The following is a 17,512-nucleotide window of genomic DNA, read 5'->3' on the forward strand; positions in this document are numbered from 1 at the left end:
ACAGCAGTAAGATGGGTATCCATGCAGCTTACGGGATGAATTTTGTGGATTTGTACATTAAGCTCATATTTAATTTTGATTTAACAACAATAAGACCAGATTGCAAAAATAACACAGAAACTACTAGAAATAGAAATCTAAATTCCATGAAATTTCTACATTAGTAAGATATAAGTGAAAATAGCATGCTGTAAGATTTCCATGAATTTAGAAAACTATTTACTATCAGTTTCGGATTTTTTAAATTTCAAACCAGATTATGAATTAACACTACAGCTCATATGAAACAAGATCAAAATCACTTGAACATTTTACAGAAGCAAGAAGTATAGAATTTAAGACTACTGTAAAAATTTGGAGAATTGTATCTGTGATTTGACATCAGTAACAATTCTCCCAAAATCTGATAATTTTCAAAGAATGCATAAAATAATATACCAAACAAAATCCAAAAATTCTCACAAATTCATGGTAGAATGTATCATTATCATATTATTTTCCCACAAAATTTCATTATTTGTGGAATCTGTTTAGTATATCTTTTAGTTTTCTTTGTTAAAAATCATGCAAAAATCCGAAAATATACCAAATAATTCTAAAAAATTCCGAAAACAGTGTACTTACCTGTGATGAGTTCCTCGCCGAATCCAAGAGCCGAAGAAATCCAAAAATCCGGCCGACGTGCGATCCGCTCCGCTTCCTTCTTTGTTTTTATATTTTCCTCTCTCTCTTTCTCTCTTATTTTCTCTCCCTCTCTTCTTTTTTTTTTCCTTCTCCTCTTTTTTTTTCTCTTCTTTTTTTTTTCCCTCTTCCTTCTCTCCTTTTTTTTTTCTCTCCTCTTTTTCCTTCTCATCACCTCTCTTTATATAGTGAAAAACTTAGTGGAGAGGTGGAAATAAATAATGAGAATGGTGGGTGTGGTGGAGAATAATGGAATATATAATGGTAATGGTGGGAATGGTGGTGGGAATAATGGAATATATAATGGTAATGGTGGGAATGGTGGTGGGGATAATGGAATATATAATGGTAATGGTGGGAATGGTGGTGGGAATAATGGAATATATAATGGTAATGGAGATAATGATGTTATTTTAAAGGGAAAAATGAAGTTAGTGGAAATGGTAGAGAAAGTTAAGTCATGCTAATGGTGAGTCCCACTTTGTGGGTTCCGCACAAGCGGGTCCCACATCAGCGGGTCCCACACCAGCGGGTCCCACATCAGCGGGTCCCACACAAACGGGTCCCACACTAGCGGGTCCCACACAAACGGGTCCCACACTAGCGGGTCCCACACAAACGGGTCCCACACCAGCGGGTCCCACATTCTCTTTTGCTCGGATTCTCATGAATAACCCTTCTCAATACTCAACGGAAAAATACGAAACATGACGGAAACGACCAAAAATATTTAGAAATGTAACAAACGGACGCGGGAAGGAAGGACATTGGAAAACCGATGGAAAAACCCTAATTTCTTAAGGCAGAGCAAAATGGGGTGTCTACACGCCAAGCATAGCGAACTTGGGTCCGGTCAAAATGGGGTGTCTACAGGGTGGTAATTAATTTACGCTTAATTAATATTGTAAATGAAGCGTATTTTATGAAGGATAATTTATCACATCATTTAAAATTTCTAATCAAGACTATATGCCCCTCCTTTCAAACGAACAATGTCTCAAGTTGATTCTATTTCTCTCTCTCCCTATTAATTTTTTTTCTTTTGTCATGGCTCTTCTCCTAAGCCCTGACCAATTTAGGTATTAACAACCCTAAAAGATAGATGCCCTAATACGGTTTAGATCAATTTCTTTGTATACAAGTTTTTTTTATTTAAAAGTTTAGATTAATTAATCATAAATAGGAGATTGATGAGTGCGATTATACCAGCACAAATACATTGGATCCCATCAAAACTCTGAACCTAAACGTGCTTGGGCGATAGTATTAGAATGGGTGACCTCTTACGGATTCCTTGTGTTGCTTAGGGTTGAGCCTGTAGCTCAACTGGTAAGACGCCTTGTTCCACAGCCAAGAGGTTAGGAAGTTCAATCCTAACTTACCAACCAAACAAAAAATAAATAAGGGATTGATATAATTGGTCCAACACTACCACATACTATCCAATTTTTGTGACCCACTTAAAGTTAGATTCTAATAGCTCTGAATAAGATCTAACCAATAAGATATCAGAAACCGAGAGATAGGTTGATCGAAATGATTTTTGAGGATGGACCAATGAAAGATCTCTTCTTTTTAGAAAGAAGGGTACAAGTGGCTTTCTTCTTAGAATTTTTCTTCGGAATTTGATTTTTGACGTTTATTGAGACTCACATGCACATACATCCAACCAACAGTTTATTAACTATTGGATTAAGAGAGGAGCGTCCACACAACACTCCAAAATCGGAGCTCATGCATTGCCATTCCACCACGTGGTGGACCCACACCAAACTCACGTTGGTCCCACAAAAATTAATTTGAAGACTCAGAACATTTGGGAAATAATACTGTAAACACCTAATTTTAAAAATAATTTCTTTTATATAAAAATCAAAGATTATATCACATATCAAATATAATTTAATACTTTTATTTTCTTTACCGACTTAACATACTTTTTAAGTAAAATTCAAAAAAGTTTCCCTTAATCTTCACAAGCCAACACACACTTTCATTTTTCCTTTCCCACTACTAACCAAGGTTTAAAATTTCGGTTTCGGACCGTAAAATTTCAAAATTTCGGTTGAAATCTGGTACTTGACCCGAAACTAATATTTTATTCAATATTAAATTTCGGTAATTTCTGTACAAATTTTGGTAATTTCAGTCGAAATTTCAGTGAAATATTAAAAAAACATATTTTTTGGGTCAAATTCGGAAAAACCGAAATTTCGGCTGAAATAAATGACCGTTTCGGTTTTGATGCATTTCAGTGTCGGTCTCCACCAAAATCCGAAATTTCAGTCCGGATTTCGGTCGAAATTTAAAACCATGCTACTAACTATGTATCCCATATTTTTAGAAAGTCAACCCGTCTGTTCCTTTCTCTCTCCCTCTTTTACTCTCTCTCTCTTCTATTTTAGCAAGTAATCATTCTATATCTTTTCTTTTCCAAATCTATACAAATCAAGACAAAGGGAATATTTTTCCTTGATTAATGCCAGTCCCAAACATCTATCTCCGACTCTCCTCCCTCTCTCTTTACGAAAGGGCAAAACAAAGCACTCTCTTACACATATACACTCTCTCCTCTTCTACAACACCAGACCATTCTCCCTTTTCCTTTGTTTTTTACAAGAGGACTAAAAAAACTCTTCTCTCAAGGATTCTTCTTTTCTCTCTTCCCAAAGCACCACTTCTCTTATTTTCTACAAAAGGACCAAGGCTCCTCTTATTCTCCCTCATCTCTTGGGCTGGCAATGGGGCGGGGCGGGCTGGATGTTGCATTCCCCGTCCCCGCCTCAACGAAATATCCCCGCCCCTGCCCCGCTTCGGGGATGGGGGAATCCCATCCCCCACGAACTAAAAGACAAACGCCAAAGGGCATATTTGGAATTTTAAAAACATAAATTTCTTTGAAAATACATATTATGTACTGATAATGGGCTAATGTAAGGTATTAAAATGGGGCGGGGCGGGCCCAGAGCCATCCCCGCCCCGTCTCCGCTCCGGGGAATTTTTAAAATCCACATCCCCGACTCCATCCTCGCCCAAAACGGGGAATCCCCGCCCCGGGCGGGGCAGATCCCCGTTTTCCCGGGTGTAATTGCCATCTCCGCTCAATCTCTTGCAAATCTTCCACTTTACCATTTTTTATCTTTCTCCTACAATTTCAATTTGGGGCAACTCAACAATCACCCAAGTCTAACTCGATCTTCACACAGAGCCTACGCGGTCCACCTTCACCTACTTCACATCTGCTTTCGTCGGATCCACGATCAATACTCGGATCAACAAATCACACGCATCAGGAAAGTACTTGATCCCTCTTATTTATTTCATTCCATTTATTCATGCTTTCATTTATTTAAAGTCCATATATCTGATTATCTCGTTTACTTTATTTATTGGCTATCTTATATTTCATTTACTAATCAGTCATATTCACTCTTACACACTAATATTTATTTTTCAATTTTATTGTTTTCAGATACATTCACGCTCTTTTTTTTACTTGGGACAGCCCCTCTAGTGTAAAAGAGTAGTCATAAGCCACAACTAATAAATACACTAGGGGCTGTCCCAAGTAAAAAGAGGGGCAAATGTATCACTTCGCAAGCATCTTTTGGGAAATAATATAACTCCCTCTTTTCCCCAAGGGCCACCCCTTCTTAGTGCAAAAAGAATAGTCAGAAACACACTAGACGAGGGTAGGGCGGGCGGGGACTAAAGGGGGGGCCAATATATCACTTCCGAACATCTTTTCTTTCGCCCATGCGCGCTTCACACATTTATCGCAGTGCAAATTGCCGACTTAGTTAGCCATTGCATACCTCATGACATAATACACCAATCAACAGCTATTAAAAACAAAGGGGGGATTTACTAGGGTCCACAGCAAAAGGTATTTCACCGGCGGGTCTGCTGTCTCCATTCACAAAGTGGGTGGTCTGACATGCGACAGACCAGCCGCAAAACCCTTTTGCGATGGACGCTGGCAATTCCCTAAAAAGAATATGTTACATGTCAAATAAACCGTTGGGTTAGGATAGCTTAGGATTCTTTTTTTCGTCCAATAGCTTGCAAATAAGTTAAATTTTATCCTTTCCTTTTTATTTCGTATTCAGTTTAGCTGCTTAGTAGTCTTCTTTTTTCTTATTGGATAGTCTGTTAGCTTTTACCTATTTTTTGGGATGTAACCGTTACAATCAAACTCTATTTAGGGTGTGTTTGGCATACCGTTTGAAATGGCGTTTGAAACGCCGTTTTGCAAAACGGCGTTTTCATGTTTGGTTGGCCAGATCAAAACGGTGTTTTAAACGGCAAATGCCCCAAAATGGAGGTTTAGTGGTAAAATGACCAAAAAGGGCATTGTTTGGTTGGCCTCAATGTAACTCAACTACTCTCTCATTAGGCCCAATATTAAAAGGTCATTAGGATCTCATTCAAACACAATTAAAATTAAACATCATTGCCATAAATAGTTATACTATTGTTCACCAAAAATAAATTTAAAAAGTGGCACAATGAGTAATTTAAATATCACATAATTCATCACGAATGCGGTCTCGAACCGACCCATGAAAGCATCATCATGTGCATAGTCAAATGTGTCATTCTGATCCATAGCATGATCATAACCCAAACCAACATCAACAATAGGCATATATGTATCATCATGGTCAGCTTTATCGAACTCCTCATCACGACTTGCATGCTTTCTGATGTAGTTGTACAGTGACATTGATGCTACAATTAGTTGTATCTGGGTCTTTAAATCGAATTTAGGCATTCGGGATAGCAAGGCCCATCTATTTCTCCTTATACGAAATGTGCTCTCTATAATGTTCTTAAGAGAGGCGTGTGCTTGAATAAATTTCTCATTTGAACCACTTATTGGTTGAGTACCATGTCGAAAAGCTGGAACATGTGACCTTTCTCCCTTGTACGGGGCCAAGTACCCCTTCATATTGGGGTAGCCAGCATCAACCACATAATATTTAACTACATCAAAATTTGAAAACAAAATTATGCAAGATATTATATATTATAATATATTAAATTTACAGTATTATTTGTATACTTACCTCCCCTTGGGTGAGAAAAATTAAGATCCGGCATACGCAGTGCCTCTGAAAAAATCCTTGTATCATGAGCAGCACCTTCACATCCTGCCCATGTAAAGGTGAAGCACATGTCAAAGTCACAGCATGCCATGACATTTGTTGAGGTGTAACATTTCCTTTCTCGATATGGAATTTGCTCTGTTTGAGGCACAATCACTGGAATGTGGGTGCCATCAATAGCTCCAATACAATCTTTGAAGTATGGATAAAATTTTGCCCTATTTTGGATGTATGCAGGAATAATATCATTGTAATTAGGCTCTGGCTTAATCATATCAGACGAAAATCGCATTGCACAAGTTAAGATTTTATGAAATTGCCGGCTAATTGTCTCTCCAGAATGTTGGAACCGCTCCTGCATATACCTATTAGAAACGCCATGTCCTAATGTCATCAGAAACATTGCCATTATCTCCTCAATAGACATTGCTTTCGTTGGTGTTAACCCATATCTTGTTTTGAATAAATTGCACAAATTCCTAAATACATGTTTCTCCGTACGAAGTTGCTTATAGCATCGATTTGGTGCACCATCTAATAGGTCCATGATAAATTTATGCCCAGTGTATTTACTTGTTCGGCATGGTGTCTTGCAAAAATACATAGAATAATACCTAATTGCATCTTGCACACCTTCAACAACCATGGCCATCAAATCTTCATCATCATAATCTCTGTCACTGTCAATTGATTCAATTGATGCATCTGACCCATCTCCTGAATCCATATTCTCTGCAAATCAAAAACCAACAACTAGCATATTCAAATCCCGTATGGCACACTAAGGGAAGATGTTACCGGTATGCTCCAGGCATCTATAGTGTAAAAACAGTTCAAAATAAATTATCAACGAATGAAAAAGGTATAGCCAAAAAGTTGTTCAATTAACATATAAAAACCAACCAGTTCAAAATAAAAGTAACAACCAACAAGTTGCAATAGCCAAAAAACTATCAGAAGTTCACAACCATCAATCACAAGATAAAAAATAACTTCACTTGTCAACATCCAAGTAACAAAAGTTCACAACCAACAGATAGAAAACTAATCGATGGGCTGGGGATAGTAAACATCGTCATCATCGAATGACGATTGCAATGGGACTCCCAACTCATAATGTAGACAGCCAAAATTTGTTTTGTCATCTCCCATAGCCACCCACAATGCACGATTCTCTTTCACCTTGAACAATTTGCAAGCAGCATAAAAATTTAGTGACCCCCTCTCATAACCTGGCAACAAGGCTACTTGCCTCACGATTTCAGTCATGTCAGCATCAAACTTCTCCATACGAACAGATGTAGTCGTGCTCCTGCTTTCCACTGCAGTCGCGAGACGCTCTATGGTTTTGGAAATATGATTTGCTACCGATCTTCTTTTTGTAACTTTTCTTTTACATTAGGCTCTCTCTTCCTTGCTACTACAACTGGTTCCGTCTCATCTTCACCATAAATAGGCTCATTTGAAGATACTGGTGTGCCTACATCTTCATCTCCCTCTTCCTCTATATCAAATAGGGTGGATGGTTTCCTATGTTGTGTATCAACTTGGCTTGCAGAAGGAGAAAATGCAAGTCTTCCAGTTGCAGAAACATCTAAGAACAGCTCCTCAAGATCCCAGCACGTTTCCAAGGCTCGACTCCTAAAGCACGCATACTTTTTATTTCTCTACACAAAACAAAAAAAGAAACATTATCATTTTACTGAAATAAAAAAAAAAACTTATAATAAAAATAAATTAAGTTTAAGTTTATTGATTACCTTAATTTGAGTATCCCACCAATCGTCTGATGCATCTATGCAATGCTTCGCATGATCAAAACCCAAACCAATTGCACTAGTCAACAAATAATGCCACAACTGCCACTCCTTTTTAGTCGAGTCCCAATGATTTTTCATTTGTTCCTTAGTGAATCCCTTGCCCGTCTTCTCATTAAAACCATCAGTTGCTAGCGCCCACCCTTCCTTACTCAAGTGTGAACCAGGTCTAAATCCCCTCCTACCTAAGTCCTTACATATGTCAATCCAAGCATAATAGCTATCAGTGTCCCATTGAGCTTTCTTAATAATCTATTTTCCATTTGCCTTCCCTTTTGTAGTATGGGAAGATTTTTTTTGCTTGATCACTTTCCATCTAAAAAATTCAAAGCGTGGAAAATATTGAGCATGTGTCACAAAAAATGAGCTAACCAAATGTTGGAAAATTCATTTTGGAAAACACTTCCAGAATGGGATTTTGGTCGGAATGACAAAAGGGAAATTGACCAAAGCTTTCGTCATTTCCAGTGTCTTTTTTTTTTTTTTTTTGCATTTCTTGGGGTTTCAAACTCACTTCCTTGTCTTCTTGAGCATGTGTCACAACATAGGGTTTCGTCTTTATTTTCCACACAAAATCCCATTTTGCTAGCAGCCTCATTCATTTTTTATTGAAAAGAAAACTCCAATAAAAAATCCTAAACAAACACCCTTATTACCTCTTAGAAGATATTACAATTCTTAAAAAACTATAAAAAAAACAATTACAAAAGGTTTAACAAACTGCGAGTGTTATTATCAAAGCATAGAGGTTGGATATCATTTCTCTTTATATTATCTATTAATTAATAATCTAGTAGGAGTGAGATCAAACGCTAACTCACCTACCAAATAAAAATACGCAATTTTAGAAGCATATACCCTAGAAGCACATGGGAGAGGGATCACATCGAATGCTCACCACACATACAAATATGGATAACATAAAATCTCTACTAAAATGTCTAAAACACAAGTATGACAAGGCACCAAAAAATAAGTAAATACAATTTTATATCAAAGTAATGATTCATATTTTTGGGTTGCAATGACTCACAAGTTCCTTTTTAGATCTTTTGTACTTTTCCCAAGATTCATTCAGATATTTGTTTACTATTTTATTGTAAGAAGTCAATAAAGCCAAAGACTTCATAGTACAATAGGTGAATAAAAATCAACAAAGAAAGGAAAGAGATTTTATACGGTGTAAACTCTTATCACCCCTTATTTTTCAAAAAATAATGTATGGACCAAACTATATGATGATCCAAACTGTCCATACGGCCATAGCTTAAAATAGAGAGAGAGAGAGAGAGAGAGAGAGAGAGAGAGACCGGTCAAATGGTGGGAAAAATAAAACAGAGCATTCGTCATGCTAAAAATAAAACAGAGACTGGAGAGAGAGAGAGAGAGAGAGAGAGAGAGAGAGAGAGAGAGAGAGAGAGAGAGAGAGAGAGAGAGAGAGAGAGAGAGAGAGAGAGAGAGAGAGAGAGAGAGAGAGAGAGAGAGAGAGAGAGAGAGAGAGAGAGACCCACTCCATATTCAAAAAAAAAAAAAAAAAAAACAGAGTCGGAGAGAGAGAGGTGTATACCTTGTCTCTTTTGGTGATGATTTGCTTTGCACAGATGGAGAGAAGAGGCAATGAGACGAGAGAAAGGTAAGTTTGTAAGAGGAAAACCTAATTATGCATAGAAGCTAAAAATAGTATCGAGATTTCTCCCCTTTTATTTTCTTTCGTGATTCTAGAAAAATGGGTTTTGGTGAGGGCAAACACGTAAAAATCCACAGCCCAAAATCTCCGTTCAAAACGGTGTTTTGCAAACGGACCTCCCTCCCTCCGTTTGCAAAACGCCGTTTTGAGAGTTCAAAACGGTGTTTCAAACGACATTTCAAACGGTGGCTGCGCACCCAAACACTCCCAAACGGCTGTTTGGCCCCAAAACTGTGTTTCAAACGCCAAACGGTGTTTTAAACGGTACGCCAAACACGCACTTAAAAGAGTCGAAGCAATGAATAAAAGGGCAACACTTGTGTTGTTATTGGACGCTTGGGTTTCCTCCAACTAACCCTCTGTTCTTCTTAATTTCTTTTTTCAATAGGGAAGGGAACTGAACCAGAATACACCAATTGACATAACGGAAAATTGCTATAAAAAGAGTGATTGTTAGCCTCTTTCCTAACAGCTACAATTTGGGCTGGCCGACGTTGACAAATCCCACCATGGATATAATTATAACCTTAATCCGATTAATGTTGACCCTCTTGCCAATCAAAAAAAATGTTGACCCTCTATGCATCATAAAATGCTAAACCATTGATTTTTGTAGTTCTATCATCAAACGGATGAGATGATATCTGTTCCGTCCCAGTTATGATCTTTGCCTTGTAATGGATTACAAGATCAATGGTCACACCTACATGTTAGGTAAATATACACGTCAACATTACTACCGGCGACATTCTCTACGTGACATTTTACTAGGCAAGGGAATTTAAAAACTAACGTCAGGAACATGCATTTAACGTTTTCAGATACACCCGGATTCTATAGAGAGAGAGAGTGTGTGTGTTAGAATATATGAGATCTCACCGCTGGATTAGGTTGAGATATTACCGTCGGATCATTGTGGTGGTGGATTAGGCAAGTAGATTAGAAGAGGTTTACAGATTAGGAAAGTAGATTTGATTTTATTTCATTCTATAGACCCGGATTCTATAGAGAGAGAGAGAGAAAGAGAGAGAGAGATTCTTTTCTTTTGTAACTCCGTATCTGAGGTTCGGAAATCAAGCTCATGGCTACCAGAATTTTTTCCTCTGCAAATTTCAAAGGCTGCAGTTTCGGACCAAATCCTCTCCTCAGTCCGAAACCCAAGTCATTCTTTGCCGGCGAATGTTACATTTTTTTCAAGTCAATCCAACGGACGGATGGGATTTTCCCGATGATGAGGAGGGGAAATAACTTGAATGCTTGCTTCGCGATGCATAACGAAAAACAGGTGAATCTAATTGAAGAAGAAGAAGAAGAAGAAAAGAATGAAAATCTAAGTTCCAGTACGAAGCAGATCATGACCGTTCGTGTGGCAGAGAGAATGGCAAGGAAGAAATCTGAGCGGTTCACTTATCTTGTGGCCGCGATCATGTCTAGCTTTGGGATCAGTTCCATGGCCATCGCTGCCGTTTATTACAGATTCTCATGCCAATTTGAGGTTTCTATTTGTTTTCCTTTTTTTCTTATAAATTTCTTTAAATTTTCATTATTATTTTTAAAAAATTTTTGTTTTATTGGTAGGGAGGAGAGATTCCAGTTTCCGAAATGTTCGGTACATTTGCACTATCTGTGGGGGCTGCTGTAAGTATCTTTTGTAATTCTGAGTTGAAATCAGGGGTGTTTGGGTAATTTTGTCTCTGATAGAGTGAGTGTCTGTATCATTTTTTTTCAGGTGGGGATGGAATTTTGGGCCCGGTGGGCTCACAGAGCTCTTTGGCATGCCTCGCTGTGGCAGATGCATGAGGTATTTTTATTCTCATTCATATAGTGTCCGTGTTGTTTTAGTAATGATGCTAAGTTGCGCCTGTGAGGTGATTGGGCCTTAACGTCTGCACTCCTCTGGATTTGATAGTCACACCACCGGCCGAGAGATGGTCCGTTCGAGCTGAATGACGTTTTTGCCATCATTAATGCCGTTCCGGCCATCGCTCTCCTCTCTTACGGTTTCTTCAACAGAGGCCTCGTCCCCGGCCTCTGTTTTGGTGCTGTGAGTATCTCTTTCTCTCTCATTCTCCTTCTATTGCTGATTCGACTCTGACGAGTTGACTCACTCCACCTTAATGAGCCTACTTAGTTGAGGGTAGTCTGGTTTTTTTTCCCGTAAGGCAAAATTTCAGAGGATCCATTTTTATTTATTTTCCATTATTATTAGGGAGGTGATAAATTCAACAGAGTGGGCCCAAGTGATTTTTTAAAAAAGAAATTACACTTTTTTATAATGTTCACGTTGTTCAATGATCTAAGCCATTTATCAGCCTACTTGAAATTAATGTGGAATTTCTTTCCTCCATGAATTTGCAGGGTCTAGGAATTACAGTGTTTGGCATGGCTTACATGTTCGTCCACGACGGCCTTGTCCACCGTAGATTTCCAGTGGGCCCCATAGCCAACGTTCCTTATTTAAGAAGGGTTGCCGCTGCTCACCAAGTAAATATATATATTATTTTGGATTTGCTAGGGACTTTCGCTGAAAGGCATTTCACCGCTAGCTGTTGCATGAGAGAGCAAAAGGCTAGAAGGGCTCCCTCATTGCTCCATCTCTCAAAGTGGGCAGAAAATCAATAAAGGGCATTTATTGCTCAGGCATTTCATAGTTTCCTGTGCCCACTTAGTGGCAATGGACCAATTGGGGTGTCCTTCTAGCTTGTTTTTGCCGGGGCGCCCTTCAGTTTATCATTCTTTCCTTTGCTGGCATTATTTTTAACATGGTTTCTTGTTTTTTGTTCCCAATATAGATGCATCATTTAGACAAATTTAATGGAGTGCCATATGGGTTGTTCTTGGGACCAAAGGTGAATTTCTTTATTTATTTTTCTTGTAATTCTGCTTCAGAATAGAGAAATGGGTTTGTTATGAAACCATGAAATTATTGTTTTTATGTTGGGTTGCAGGAATTAGAAGAGGTAGGTGGCATTGAAGAGTTGGAGAAGGAGATTAGTAAGAGAATCAAGCTCTCTAACAGTTCAAGCAACTGATAACCCCATTTGAGAAAATAGAAAGAATATGGGGTGTGTTAATGCCTTTCATTTTATTGAAAAAATAAGGAAAGATATGGAATATGTATGTATGATATAACTATGCTATATCTGATAGTGAAAAAAAACAAGAAAAAAAAGAGATTTAATGGGAATTTTTTATCATCAATCCTCTTCTCAGGTTGCTTCAAATTTCATTTCTCTCCCTCCCTTTTTTGTGCTTAGAGTTTTGTTACTGGGATCATTATGGAGAAATAGTAGGCTAATTGCCAAGACTTTATTGGCAGATCAGTTAAAACATGTCTCCAAATCAAGTCAGTCAGCCGTGTGGGCAGTGTTTTTTTTTTTCCCTTTTTATTAGAAAATGCTCTGAACATTAAATTACAGTATTAAGTTTTGCGGCTGCTTCTAATCTCAGTCGCAAGGGAGATAGGACAGGGCTCTGGATATTTTATATGGTGCATGAAGGTATAGTCCAACCGTTTCATGGCCAAGCAAGGTTTTAATCAGACTTGGATCAATTGGATTCGGGCCTGCATATCTGCCCCTTCTTTCTCAGTTCTTATCAATGGTATCCCTAAAGGGAAATTCTTTTCATCCAATGGTCTTAGGCAAGGGGACCCTCTCTCCCCTCTTTTGTTTGGCTGTGTAATGGAAATGTTGTCCCTCATTTTGGAAAAGGCATTAAAAACCAAGCAATTCTCCTCTCCATTCTCCCAAGGTAATCTTACTATTTCTCATCTTCTTTTCGCCGATGATCTAATGATTTTGGCCTCTGCTGATATTATGTCTGCTAGTAGTTTGCTGAAGTGCCTCAGGAAATTTACTAACATTACAGGGCTAGAAGCCAACAAGGATAAATGTGAAATCTTCTTTTTGAATTCCTCCTCTCAGATCAGAAACTCCATTCTTGACATATTTGGATTCAAGGAAGGTTCCCTACCTATTCGGTACCTCGGGCAGCCCCTGTTCTCCTCTAGGCTCTCTAATTTGGACTGTCAACCTCTGGTGGCTAAGGTTAGGAAGAAAATTCAGAGTTGGTCCGCAAAGACATTATCTATGGCTGGTAGAGTGGAGCTTGTTAGATCAACCCTGATGGCTTACCAAGTGTTTTGGTCTTCCTCCTTCAACATCCCTGCAAGCACCCTTGATTTGATTGCTCAATGTCTTAGAAACTATGTATGGGGGGAAATGAGAATAGGAAAACTATCCATACTGTGGCTTGGGATCATGTATGTAGGCCTAAATCTGAAGGCGGGCTGGGTCTGAGAAATATCAAAGATGTTAATCAGGCCCTGCAAACAAAAAATTTTGGAATCTGCTCAAAAGGCAAAATTCTCTTTGGGCACGATGGTTCTACAAGAAGATTCTTAAAGATAGAAATATTTGGACCACTAGAATGCCATCTAGACCCTCATGGTCCATTCGGAGTATTTTTAAAGCCAGGGAGTTTGCTGCAAATCACATGTGTTATGTCATTGGTGACGAAGCTGAGATAGATCTATGGTCTCAGCTTTGGCACCCTGATGGTAGGCTGGAGCGGAACTTCTCAAAGCAATCTACTGATCCCTTGCTTGCTGATCTTAAAATCCTCTCCCAAATTCATTTCCAGGGCTAATGGAATCCTATTATCTTAAAAGATTCTCTTCGGGAGGAAAGAAAATTCCTAAACAATGGCGTTTTTTCAAACTCAGGGCGAAATGATGTTATTTGGAAGCCTAATGCTGATGGTAATTTCACGCTAAGGAGTGCTTGGGATATTATTCGTCGTCAATCTACTGTCTTTTCGTGGACCAAATCCATCCGGTTCAAAGAGAACATCCCAAGGCACTCTATTGTTGCTTGGAAAGCAATTCAGGGTAGATTACTCACCAGGGACAAAACTTTCCTTGTTTCAATTGTTCATGACAAGTCCTGACCCCTTTGCTTGCATGCTGTTGAATCTACTGATCATTTATTCTTCCGGTGTGGATATCCTGCTTGGATTTGGCATTCTATTTTGTGGAGAGCTGGGTGGAGGCGAAGGCCTCTTCATAGTCTAGTGCTTGAGGAAGAGTAGCTTAGACTGCATTTTGGAGGCAAAGGTCAATTAGACCAAGCTATGAGAATCAGCTTCCAAGCCACTATCTATCACATTTGGAGAGAGCGAAATCTCAGGATCTTTGAAAACAAGAAGCATCATAAGACCTTCATTCTTAGAAATATTCTAGAGGAAGTCAGATTTAAAATTAATAGTTCTACACACTGCCATGACCTCCTTTCTGAAGGGAATATTCGTGTTGCTGCAACCATTGGGTACAAATTCTCCCCCCGGGTTATCAATGACAAATCCTGCTCCTGGTCTAAACCTCACGCAGGCCAGTTTAAGATTAATTTAGATGCTTCATTGGAAGAAAATGGTGCCGCAATTGGGTGACTAATCAGAAGCGATGATGGCTGCCTTCTATCCATGTTCTCTACTGAGGTTTCCAAAGCAGAGATTTTCGGGCTTGAATTACAGGCCATCGAAGCAGGTATTTGTCTGGCTTTTGAAATTGGCATTTCGAATATTTGGATCGAATCAGACTCTCTCTTTGCTGTGGAAGTATTACAAGGCAAATCAACCATCCCTTGGAAAAGTATTACCACTGTAAGTAATATCAAATCCTTGCTGGCCAAGCTCTCTAGATGGAAAATTTCCCATATCTGGAGGGAAGGAAATGCAGCAGCTGATTACCTGTCCAAGACCCATTGCCCTATTAAAGGCTTTGATATTGTTCCATTCCTTGCGTCGCCCGAGTTGCTGGACTTGATCGCAGAAGATGAAAAGGGTCAAGTCTATCCTAGATTGGGCTGATTTCGTTGGCCTCCGAAGAATCCTGTTATCTTGATTCGTTTTGAATCTGTTTTGGGTGGATTTGCCTGCTCTTGCCCCTGGTGGTTGGGGTTTATTTTCATATTATTCTTTACTATTGATTTGTAGTTTGTTTTCCTTTTTGTGGCTCTTGGGCCCTGGATAATGTATTCTCCTTTGTTTTTATTGATTTCTGGTAGGGGTCTTGCCTAACCCCAGCTTTCTTGTCAAAAAAAAAAACCCGTTCATACATTGGGCCACTAACATAATAAGTTGTACCCCTCTAATCATTTGTTAGATTTTGATTTTCATAATCATACCTTTTGGTCAAAAGACGGTATTTGTAAAAGGTTTTCTAAGTGTGTTTTGGAAAAGAAAAACTTTTCTTTGAAAAAGTTGCTTTTTACAAGAGAGTGTAGAAGTGATGGGAAAAAGGTAGTCTCACATGAGAAGTGAAGAAAGAAAGAGTTAGGCTTATATAGCTTTACTAAGCCTAACTCTTTCTCTGCTTTGTTTTGCTCAATGGATCTTAGCCATGGGTGGAACCACGGGACACACCATCCATGCACGCGGGGCCAATGGGCTATGGGCTATAGGGCGCATAGTGGCTCTTTTTTTAGGCGCAAGCCGCATCGTAGCGATGAGCGATTGGAGCCTTAAATTTTTTCAGATTTGATCCGAGCCGTTGGATCAAGATCGAGTTGGATCGGTCATGTGGATAGACCGAATGGTTTGGTCGGGTTGGGCCTTAAGTTCGGGCCCAACAGTTGGCCCAGCGGGCCTAGTGCTCCAACGGCTAATGTTCGAGCGGGTGCGATTCAAACCGCCGGATCGTAGTGTAACGGCTAGTGGATGATGACCGTTGGAGCAAGGAGCGCATAGTGGCGCTTTTTTAGGCGCACGCCGCATCGTAGCGAGGAGCGATTGAAGCCTTAAATTTTTTCAGATTTAATCTGAGCCGTTGGATCAAGATCGAGTTGGATCGGTCATGTGGATAGACCGAATGGTTTGGTCAAGAGCGATTGGAGCCTTAAATTTTTTCAGATTTGATCCGAGCCGTTGGATCAAGATCGAGTTGGATCGGTCATGTGAATAGACCGAATGGTTTGGTCGGGTTGGGCCTTGAGTTCAGGCCCAACAATTGGCCCAGCGAGCCTAGTGCTCCAAGGGCTAGTGTTTGAGCGGGTGCGATCCAAACTGTGAGATCTTAGTGAAACGACTAGTGGATTATGATAGTTGGAATGGGTCTTAGCCATGGGTGGAACCGCAGGAAGCACCATCCGCGCACACGTGAGCAATGGGCTATAGAGCGTATAGTGGCTCTTTTTTAGGCTCACGTCGCATCATAGGGAGGAGCGATTGGAGCCTTAAATTTTTCCAGATTTGATCCGAGTAGTTGGATCAAGATCGAGTTGGATCGGTCATGTGGATTGACCAAATGGTTCGATCGGGTTGGGCCTTGAATTCGGGCCAAATGGTTGGCCCAGCGGGCCTAGTGCTCCAACGGCTAGTGTTCGAGCAGGTGCGATCTGAACCGTCGGATCGTAGTGCAACGGCTAATGGATGATGACCGTTGGATTGTGTCCATTCTACACAACTGACAAGAGCCCAAAGGGTGCGATCTGCACCGTGGATGGGCGATCTAGCGGTTACGGGGTTGGAGGAGTTTTTACCCAAGCTAACAGTCACCCTAGGATTGATCTGGACCATAGAGTCGCGATGGGACACGATCTAACGGTCAGAAACAAACCCGCTATGGAAAGGTGCACTGTAGGAGTGTGTTTCTTACAGAAGAATCATCATAGACTCTGTAAAAACAGTAGAAAATGCCCATTCTATATAGAATTCGGATTTCTACTTTGGCACACAAAAAACTACTAATTCCAGATACATTTCTCCCTCTATTACACTCTCTTTAATTCCCCACAAAGTTCTGTTTTATTGTTTTTAGAAATCCTCTTCAAGTGTTCTGTTTTCTGCAGAAACAGACAATTGTGATTCAAATACTTGAAAAATTCAAGGGTGATTCAGGCTTAGTTCCGTTCAGTGCAGAACGTCATCAAGCAATCGGTTTGGAACCGGGCTTCATTGTATCTTGGAGGCAAGTTCGTGGTCCCTTGTGCACACTACTGGTGGGGTGAATATCGTCTTAAGGAAAGTGTTTACGCGCCTTGAAGGATCTTCTTATCTTCTTCTCAACCACTACACCAATTTTTTCCAACATCATTTCCATAGGATAATCCTGATCCTACGATCTATAGAGGTTTCCATAATGTACAATCACTCTATAGATAGGAGGGTTAGGATCATCATATGGAAAAGATTTTTTAGGGCATAACCTATTTACGTTGTAG

General features: G+C 39.6%; 2 protein-coding genes across 3 annotated transcripts; one reads left to right on the forward strand and one right to left on the reverse strand.

Moving 5' to 3' along the window:
- Positions 1-5,152: 5,152 nt before the first annotated feature.
- Positions 5,153-6,516, reverse strand: LOC143888724 (uncharacterized). Its single transcript, XM_077393146.1, has 2 exons — positions 5,751-6,516; positions 5,153-5,667 (listed from the first exon to the last, which is right to left on the reverse strand). Exons 1-2 carry the CDS (start codon positions 6,514-6,516, stop codon positions 5,153-5,155), a joined length of 1,281 nt encoding a protein of 426 aa, XP_077249261.1.
- Positions 6,517-9,873: 3,357 nt separating this feature from the next.
- On the forward strand, positions 9,874-15,385 carry LOC143887833 (beta-carotene 3-hydroxylase 1, chloroplastic-like). Of its 2 annotated transcripts, XM_077392044.1 has the most exons (7): positions 9,881-10,788; positions 10,872-10,931; positions 11,023-11,094; positions 11,203-11,337; positions 11,652-11,777; positions 12,086-12,142; positions 12,242-15,385. In XM_077392044.1, the coding sequence occupies exons 1-7, from the start codon at positions 10,375-10,377 to the stop codon at positions 12,323-12,325; spliced, it is 948 nt and encodes a 315-aa protein (XP_077248159.1). In that variant the 5' UTR covers positions 9,881-10,374; the 3' UTR covers positions 12,326-15,385. The 2 variants fall into 2 exon arrangements, with proteins under 2 accessions (XP_077248160.1, XP_077248159.1); XM_077392045.1 differs by lacking the exon at positions 11,203-11,337 and having other exon boundaries at positions 9,874-10,788.
- Positions 15,386-17,512: the final 2,127 nt, after the last annotated feature.

Source organism: Tasmannia lanceolata, unplaced genomic scaffold, assembly GCF_043159265.1.
Source record: "Tasmannia lanceolata isolate RefF3 unplaced genomic scaffold, GAP_Taslan_0.1 ptg000012l, whole genome shotgun sequence".
NCBI lineage: Eukaryota > Viridiplantae > Streptophyta > Magnoliopsida > Canellales > Winteraceae > Tasmannia > Tasmannia lanceolata.